This window comes from Penaeus vannamei, chromosome 27, assembly GCF_042767895.1.
Source record: "Penaeus vannamei isolate JL-2024 chromosome 27, ASM4276789v1, whole genome shotgun sequence".
In the NCBI taxonomy this organism is placed as follows: Eukaryota; Metazoa; Arthropoda; class Malacostraca; order Decapoda; family Penaeidae; genus Penaeus; species Penaeus vannamei.
The window spans coordinates 18790882-18800881 of NC_091575.1; the positions used below are offsets into that span (position 1 = coordinate 18790882).

The window sequence follows — 10000 nt, forward strand, 5'->3', positions numbered from 1 at the left end:
CTCTCCCACAATATTAACTTTATGGGGGAGGGTATGTCTATAAAGGTAATCTTAGCAAGACTGGTGTATGGCTGTTGTTGGCCTTTGTGGGGAACAGTAAAGCACTGTACTGATACTGCATCATAGTCAACGGGCCACTTTCACAGTCTGACTAATCCCTGTAGCATACAGGGCAATCTGCTGAGGAAATGGAAATGGTTTCAGTACAGGTTTTAAGGGAGAAGTGAGGCTGGACAGGAATAGGTATGCCAGTGAGGTCAGTCAGGGTAGATAATGCACAGGCTTGGGATTCAGATGTAATTGTGACAAGGCATCAACGGTCAAGGAAGGAGGGAGCAGAAAATAAGACTTTGCAGGTAGAGGAAATGGAGTGAAGGATGTTGGGAGTGAGGAAGGGGTATATTCTGAAGGTTGAGTAATGCTTTGGGTGGAAGATTTGGATTGAATCAAGTTGTTAACAACCATCAAGGAGGATGTAGTATTAGCAGTGGTTGGAGCCATGATGAAAGGAGAGTTAGGAGCTGGGAACCTCAATGAAACCTAATAAGGGATAATGGTTAATGCTTTAAGCAAATGAATGTGCTAGACATCATCTAATAAGTGTACAAAAACTTTATTATTGACCATGGTGAGCCTGAATCATATGAGGGAGAGAAACAGTCTACGGCTCAGGCTTCCCAAAATGAGTAAGGGCTAGACGACTAACCAAGGAAATACCATGCTCATAGCTCCCCAAGACCATTCAGAACTGACACAAAACCATCTGTTCAGCACAGCCCTTATACATTTGGAAGTGGATGGAAGGACTTGGAGAAGAGAAGGAAAAGGAAGGGAGAGAGAAAAAAGTCATGGAAAATTAGTTGAGCCACGTGCTGAGGCCCAACACGGGCAATCCCCAACACTGGGCCTCAGCACTTGTCTCTTATGTACCCCCCCATGATAAGAAAAGGCATGGTGTGTGTGTGTGTGGGGGGGGGGGGGGCATAAATATAAATATCATCATTATGGAAAGCAGAATAACCCTTCCACAACCACACCACTGATTTTTCTACTCATGCAGGAGGTTGAAAAGTACATAATAACCAGTTTGTTAAATGCAAGTTCTGCTTCCCATATCTTTAGGTCATCAATTATGGATCTTACAGACTAAGAGACATTTGGATATTTCAGTGTCTTTATTATCACAGATCCTGATTTAATTTCTACATCTAGGAATATTTCTAAAGATCAAGAAAATCAATAGAAGACATTGTTTTGCACATTTTCACCAAAACATAATGTTACTCTCACTCCACTGACTTCAATAACATAATGGATATGCAAAATAATACTATTGAAATATCTAATAAAATAAGAAAGAGACATAAGGTAATGCAGCACAGTTAAAAATCATCCAGCATAACAACACGACCGTGGAACACTATTTTTGACAGACAAAAATAAATGCCAACTGTCATCACCATTATATGTATAATATAATTATCATCAAAAACAATGAAGATACAATGAAGATGAAACATACAAGCTACAGCAATAACAGAAGATGGAGGCTACTAACAGTCACATATGTAATCATTATCAAAATTGCAATCACAAATATAGAGTAATTACAATCTTCTAATCATAGTGTTAATAACTCACATCTACTTAGCATTATAACCATACAATCTATGTTCATGTCATTTTGATAATCATATGACATTGTTATCACGCTCACAGAAGCTATATACACAAATATCATGACTGTCATTTGTGAAAAAATAATAATGTCTATACAATTACCTGTTTTGAAGGTATATACATATTTTTCTAGAGTGATCTTTCAGTGTTCTTATACTGAACAATAACTTTTTTTTTTCCTTAAAACAGGAAAATAATTTTGAAATACTACGTCAGTTTTAAGTGAATGCCATACAGACACTTTCAAAATTATGATGACTGAGTTACGGTTACACCTTACATAATATGCTTGTCAATCTTGTGACAATAACTGAATGTTTAAGAAGTTAAATAAAAGAAAGAAAAAGAAAAAAAAAATCATCACCAGGCAGTACACTGGTAACTTGGCTGATTTGTAAAGAACAAAAATATTTCTCAGATGAATTAGACATGACATCCTCTATTTTTTTCGTTTCACTTTTTTCTATTTCAATTAAGGCTAGACTTGACAAGATTCTGAGGTAAGCTAATAAAATACTTGTTCTGAGAATATCTGATAAATTTGTAGTGTTGACTAAATATGATACATATTCTTCTCTATTTCATGTTCAGATACCTAGTTTTCATTCCATATCATATTTCAGACCTATGAATGTTTTACTTTTTTCAAAATTCCTCTAACAATGGCAGGCTTTCCTTTGTATCCCATATGCCACTATATGGCAGTCATATGGCTGCACATATATCACTTGATTAGAGTGTTCCAAGTTTTTAAATCTGGGAACAATGCCTAATGGCACTTTACAACTTGTATATATACTGAATTCAGACATTCTTCTACATCAGATATCTGAAACCGGCATCAGAAAATATTTGGATGAATAAATACATTTTATAATTTCCTTTTCTCTGCCATTTTAGCAGCAGCTTTCTTCTTCATCAAGTGCATCCTTCTTTCAGCCGTGATCATCGAGTTAGAGGGCGCAGAAGATTTCCCTGATGACGATGACGACGATGAGAGAGATGACTTGTTGTTGCCATTGTTGCTGTTCCCACCATTGTTTGTTCCTGCAACAGCTCAGGCAAATCAGATACATGTATATACACAGGTAGTTTTTGACACCAAAAAAGTATGTGCTAAACAACTCTGTTATATTATTCCAAGTGACAATATCATGGAGAAGTAATGTTTAGTATATGCAGCAGTGACAATAGGTAAATTCAAGTGACAAACCACATGAATAAAGAAATATGAAAAGAAAAAAATCATACAGAAACATGTAAGCCAGTAAGCGAGATCCAATTGATAAAAATACTTATAAACATATAAAGTCCACAGAAAAAAATGGTTGTAAGTACCTAAGGCTCTCCCAGAAGCCGAAGAGAGGTTTGTAAAGGGCGAGAGACGAGAGAGACCCAAGCCCTTGGTAGGGGAAGGTGTCGGCCGAGAGAGGGAGCTGCCTGACTTGCTCCCACTGGCCATACTGGGCATTCCGCCACCACTGACACCCCGAGTGCCCGACAGAGTGCCGCCACCAGTAGCACTAACAATACTAGTCTGAGGATGAAGATATATATAGAGACGCTCTTACGAGATAGATATGTAAAGGCAAATATCAGAATTTTGAGATGCCTCATGGTTAAGTTTAACTACAAGGTGTGCCAAGTTGCATAGTAATGTTAGAATGCACATGCACATCTTTCTTTGTTTATAATTTATTGTTTTTGACTATATGTGTCAGTATTGGTATATGTGCTTGTGTATGCACATCTCTTTGTATGTCTGTCTGCTAGCTTGTGTGCAAGTGTACATGAGTGGGTAAATGTGTTTCTTGGTATTTTTGCATATTCAAATATGTTTGCATATGTATGGTCATGTTAGTAATATGTACACTTGTATGTTTAAATATTAGTATAGCTTCCTATTTTACCAATTAATTATGTAGTAAATACAAGTGTAAGCTATATGTTTGTGAACATAGACCCAGTTTATAATTCATAAAAGCACATCCACAGCACCTACTGCTAGAAGGTTTATACAAGCTTGGGAAATCGCTGCTTTTCAAAGGGGGGATTTGCCTCTCCAAAACTCAGAGACAGTTTCTAAAAGATGTAATGAAGGGTGATAAAGGTTTACAAAAGTGGATTATAAATGCCAAGAAATATTTTCTTTTATTTTGACAATAAAACTACTATCTTTAAAAGCAATTGGTAGATGTCAAAAGATATTTCTCCTACTTCAGTTACTACAAATTTTATTTTATCAGTGATACTTGATCAGGAAAAGTATATTTAATGATAGATGCTGAAAGGGAAGGGGATATATCTATCAGTCTATTTTGAGCACTTAAAACAAGTTTATCACCGGAATTGGCTATGCTCCTCGAAATAGAAAGGGGGGAGATTAGCTTAAAGACACTGCTTGTTTGTGTAAAGATGATGTGCTTGAGAGCTCAACTGAACTGGAATATAATGTGTAATGTCGATACACCCAGATTTGAAAAAACAGTAATGGTATAAGCACATAGTCAACATAATCCTACTAAAGCACTTACCTAATCATTATGAACATGGTTGATATGAACACCATAACCTAAACTAGCAAATGGAATCCAGTGTTTATATACTTTTATACAAAGCCAAAAGATGTTGCTTTGAAACAATACAAAATTTTGCAAGAGAATATCAACAAAAAAGCAATATACCCAGTAACATCAATGAAGAAAATGACGTCTAAACAGAAAAAATTAATTAGAGGCAAATTGACAACACAACTTTTAAAAATTACCTGTTTTTTCAAGGACTTGGCACATTTGGCACAATACCACACTAGACGGGGATCATTGACATCTTGGTCTGTGACAGGAGGTTTGTGGCACTCCTGGTGGTACAGGGAGTGGCATTCCTGGCATTCCACAAGGCGATTGCGTGGGGTGACCTCAAAGCTCCTGTAGGAGATACATGGGAATGATATTAGTTTACAATAAAATTTGTTAATCTTGGAATTGAATACTAAGCAGATACTGAAATTAAGGGAGATTGGAGAATGTATAACCTATCTATTTGACACTAAATAATGACTTTGCCAAATCTGACTTCCATTGTAATGTGCAAAAAAAATCTCAAAGATATGTACGTTACATATCCCACTCACTTGCAAACAGTGCAGTTGATGCCATCCATTATCTCCATAGCAATGTCATTCATATCAGTGTCCGATTCGCTCTCGTCTGATTTGCGGCTCCGGGATGAACTCTCTGACTTCAGTGAGGGCGTTGGAGATGGAGTGTGGGATTTGAAGGCACTCGGAGAGTCCAGACGTGGTCTCTTGGCCCCTAGTCCATCATCATCACGCATCTGTAGCTAAAATAATTTTGCTATCATTCCTTCCTTATTTGGGAAACAAAGTATATTGCTTCTCTGAGAATCAAGAATAAAAAAAAGTTGGTTATACACAAAAATGCACAAAAACTTATACACATGTTAACTCATATAAGCACATGCACTTATTTATGTCCCAAGAACATGAGAATGTACACTCATACAAAAACCAAACTAATGCACATATGGAAGTATATAAGTACATAAACCAAAAAAAAAAAAAAAGAACAAAAGCTATCATTACATTTATTTTCCTTTCCATATCCTTCTTGATTTCTTCTCGTTTGGATAGAGAGACTGGAATTGGACTTCCTGGCTTGGAACGCGGAATGGGAGATTCCCTCCGCAAGCTGAATGAATCCTACAAATAAAAAGAAAAATACATTGAATAAAATTACAGAAAGGGTTGCAGATACATTTTCTAACAAAATTCAAATAATTCAGGAGTCAAGGTACGTAAATAATGACAACAAAATCATCTAAAATTGATAATATAAAATATAGAGTTCTTGCAATATTTCTTCCCTAATCCAATTATTATTATTAACCCATTCATGAACTGTCTGCAACTATTCTTGAGATAACACACTGGTCTTTGACGGGTAGCAACTATCAAAACCACAGGCAATCCAGACTCTCCATATGTTGTTCTATTGTTGGGTCCAGACTGCAGTTAATGAGGTTCAACCCCTCAAAATAGGCATAACCCACTGAAGCAGGGAGGGCATGTATATACGTAGCATACCAACTGGCTCTTTTTTTTTTCTTCTTTTTTTTTTAACACATACATGGCACCACACGTGCTCACCCATACGTGCTACTTGATCTTGACAATAATATAATTATTATAATCATGAATATCAATATAAAGAGCAACAATATTTCAGTATTAGAAAAGAAATCCCAAAATTCAAAGAATGGGGAAATTAGTAAAGGAACTTCAAATTCACAACACAAAGGTACAATGGACAGAACATCATCATCACATATATTGTACAAAATAATGAATTCAGCTCGAACAAATTTAAAACAAGTCAGCATTTTATTGTATATACAAAAAACATTAGTTCATAAAAAATCTTTTCTTATTAAAATGCAGAGATCTAAAACATGCAGAAAATTTGTTGTATCAAATTCCGTGAATCTCATCTTTTTCACTTTAAAATCCTGCATAACTACAAAATAATGTTTAATGTTTAATGCTTGAAACTAGACATCAAAGGTCCTATACCACTATGGTAAAGTATTGTGTGGGAAAGGGTAAAGAGGAGTTAAAGATTACAATAAAATGTGTTAGATGTTAAAGATTAGAGAGCATTATAGGGTAGTATGGTAGGGAAAAGGGAAAATTAATATAAATTAATAGAAAGAGGAGGGTTTAAGGGGTAGGGCAATTGAGTGAATTACAGTGTATCTGTCACTGGGGTAGGTATAGAAACAATGTTCAAGGAAAACAGGGATGGCTGTTGGAAAAGTAGAAGAATCCGAGGAGGGAGTGTTAGATGTCAAAGATTAGAGGGTGTTACAGGAAAGTATGGTAAAGGGAAAAGAAGGAAGTAAATGAAGTAGAGCAGGGATTAGTAAAATGTGAAAGGTTAAGGGGGTAGAGGGATTGAGTGAATTGCATTGTATCTGTGACTGGGGAAGGAATAGGGACATTGCTCAAGGAAAACAGAGGTGGCTGTTGGAGAGGTAGGAGGAGAAAAATCAAGGGGATGAGAAAGGGGGTCTGGGGAAGGTGGTTAAGTATCAGGAAGAATGTCTGGAGTGGAGGGGTCTGGAGAAGGACACTGTTGTGATGGGATTTGTGTGAGTATTAAAGTGGGAGTCGTAGAGAGGGGGGAGTATGTTGGGAGGGTGTAGGAGAAAGGGGGTGGAGGGAACTTGAGGAGGAGGAGGATAGATATCTGCAAATACTTTAATTATAGAAGGAGTATGAACAAAGGGATTGGGGGGTATATGAGGGAGAGGAGTGTTCCCCTGGGTGGTACTTTAGGAAGTTTTAGATGTCTTCAAGGGTTTCTGAAGAGGACAAAAACAAAGGTTCTCTTATGAGGAGGAGGGGAATGTTTAGGTTGCCTGGTGCGACAAATAAAGTGAGCAGGAGAGGTAGGTGCCAGGAAGAGGTAGAGATTAGAGTATCTGGATTTAGACTGGAAAACAAAACTGACTGGGGGATTGGGTGAGTAGCCATAGGGAAGAGATACTAAGGGAGATACAGAAACATCTTGTGAAGATGGTGGGGGAGTAGAGTGAAGGATTGTTTTGGAATAAGTTGTGAGGAAAACTCGTCATCATGCTTCTTGTCTGGTCTTATGCATAGTGAGGCCTAGTATGACTCTGAGGACTGCTACCTCACATTTGAGCCTATAGGCAAGGCAGTTCCTATGTATGTGACTGAGCAGAGCAATTTGAATGATCATGACCAGGTTGGGCACATAAAGGGCAGTGGGCTGTGGTGTGACAATATTTGGCTGGGTGGCTAAAGCGCAAACATTTCTGACATTGACAAGGAAGAGGTCAATATGGTCATACATGGTAGGGCAATCCAATATAAACTTCATGGGGGAGGTCATGTATATGGAAGCTAATCTTGGCAATACTGACATGGGACTTGTGCTGGCCTCTGGGAGGAACAGTGTAATACTGTGCTACCACTGCATCATAATCAGCAAGGCCCCCATGGCAAGGTCATTTTCACAGTCTGACCAGTCCTTGTTGTAGATAGGACAAGCATTTGGGGGGATAGAAACAGTTCCAGTACAAGTATTAAGAGAGGGGTGAGGTTCAGCAGGAATGGGTTTGCCAGTGAGGTCAGAGTAAATAGTGCACAAGCTTGGGATTCTGATGTAACTGTGACAAAGCATGAACAATCAGAGCGACTGAGAAATGTAACCTTGCCTACTTGTTTTTGGAGGCATTGTTGAAAGAGAAGGGTATTCTCAGATAGGGGGCTGTGGGGGGAATCACAAAGAATCAATCCCACTTGGCTGGGCCAAAGAGAGTACTCAGAAGGTTTGCAGAGGTAGAGGTAGAAGAAGGACAAAGGCGAGAGGAACATGGGGTGGTGTGGAGTGGAGTAGTCCTGTGGGGGAAGCACAATAAGGATGAAGAGTAGTAATAAGGGAAGAGGGGATAGACATCGATGAGGACTGTGCAGTAGGAGATGGATAGGAGAATGTTGGGAGAGAGGAAGGGGTGCTTTCTGGAGGTTGAGTAATAACCTGGGTAGGTGTTTTGGAATGGATTGAGTTGTCAGTTAGCACTGAGGAGGGGGTATTAGTATGAGTGGTTGGAGATGTGGTCAAAGGAGGGGCAGGAGTCGGAAGACCATTAAAATGACCCTATTAAGGGTAAAGAATCTTCCTTATTGGCCCTAGTGAACCTGAATAAAATAGTCCCCATAAGGGATAAAGGCTAGGCAGTTAACCAAGGGAATACTGTGCCCAAGGCTCCCAGAGGCCATTCATGACTGATACAAAGCCAGCCTTTCCTCCTTTCAGCATGCCTCTCACACCTTAGGAATGGGATAGAAGAAGGGGATGAAGAAGATATGGAAGAGGAAAGGGGAGAAGAAAAGACCAAGCAAAATTAGTTGAGACGAGGACTGAGGCCCAAGGTAAGGGTGACCCCCTACATTGGGCCTTAGTCTCTGTCTCCTGAGCTCTCCCACGTCAACAATGAACAAGGCATTGGGAGAGAGCAATAAAATAAATGTAGTCCAACTACTCTTTTCATAAAAAAAACATTCCTATTCATCCTTCACTAAGCATCAGGAAAACCTTCCTCAAAACAATATTGAGAACAATTACAATCTGTAGCTTGAGCAGATTCGGATTATAATGAATATTTCATGATACTTCTCATGCATTTTAGTGTTCTTTGAATATAATTCTGAATCCAACTACTGAGAACCACATGACAAATAAGAGGAAATAGGAATTACCTGAATAAAATCAAATATGGATTATGTGTTATCCCACTGGTAAATACCCAATAATGTGTACAGCCCGAGTCTGTATCATCCATCAAAATCAAGGTAATAACTCAAATCCATATATTACTTTTTAATTACATACTATATTTCATGTCTTGACCACAGTAACATCAGCTTATATCTTCTATATAGCATATGTGCTCAAAAAAAATATGCAAGTTACCCTAACAACCTTCATAGAAAATTCAGCTTTTCCCTTACACGCAATCTCATTAATTAACTTCAAGCTCAAATAAAAAGATAACTGGATTTCTTTTCCTATCAAAAGATAAACTTTTACAAAAAACAACACATTGCATTAGTTATGTACCCTCACGTATATTAAATATTAACAAGATGAAAATTTGGTTAAAAAAAAAATAATAATAATAATAAAATAAAATAAAATAAATAAATCAATAAATAAATAATAAAAAAAACATATAATAAGAACTATTTGATGAAATATGGATGAACAATGTTATACTTATGGACCTTCTTTTCTTTTTAGTACAAAAACAAATATTTCACTCCCTAAATTCTTAGATATCATAAATTACATAGAAAAAAGTATTGCAGATAAAAATCATGTAACAACACTAATCATTAAATGCAATCAGGCAAACAAGACCCTTTTTTTGTTGTTGTTCCGTGGATAACACAGAAAAGTGGCAGGTTGTAGTACAAGGAACCCAATGAATATTCATATATATACTGACATGCATATACACAAAAATAAATGCATGTATGTCTCTCTGTTTGATAGATATACATTCATCTGTTTATCTATCTGCTATATGCATGTGTAAACTCACAGATATGTATTTATTGCTATGTATATGCATGTCTGTATATATGAATATTAATTTGGTCCGACCTCGCATAATTTAAACAAACCAGTCAACACTCCACCATAGGGTGAACTTGTAAATCACATGATAAAGTCCTTACAGAACATTTGATGTTCATTCCAATTCTGCAACA

At 37.3% G+C, this 10000-nt stretch overlaps 1 protein-coding gene across 3 annotated transcripts in view; it reads right to left on the reverse strand.

The window, feature by feature from the left end:
- Positions 1-1156: 1156 nt before the first annotated feature.
- The window catches only part of LOC113814106 (integrator complex subunit 12), an 11003-nt gene continuing 2159 nt past the window's right edge, over positions 1157-10000 (reverse strand). For 2 of the 3 annotated variants that reach the window (XM_027366173.2, XM_027366174.2), the window contains exons 3-7: positions 5285-5401; positions 4814-5022; positions 4448-4607; positions 3019-3217; positions 1157-2727 (exon numbers count right to left, since the gene is read on the reverse strand). In XM_027366173.2, coding sequence (XP_027221974.2) covers positions 2552-2727; positions 3019-3217; positions 4448-4607; positions 4814-5022; positions 5285-5401 — 861 coding nt within the window. In that variant the 3' untranslated portion in view covers positions 1157-2551. The remainder of the gene's footprint in view (positions 2728-3018; positions 3218-4447; positions 4608-4813; positions 5023-5284; positions 5402-10000) is intronic. The other variant, XM_027366175.2, reaches the window with a different exon arrangement.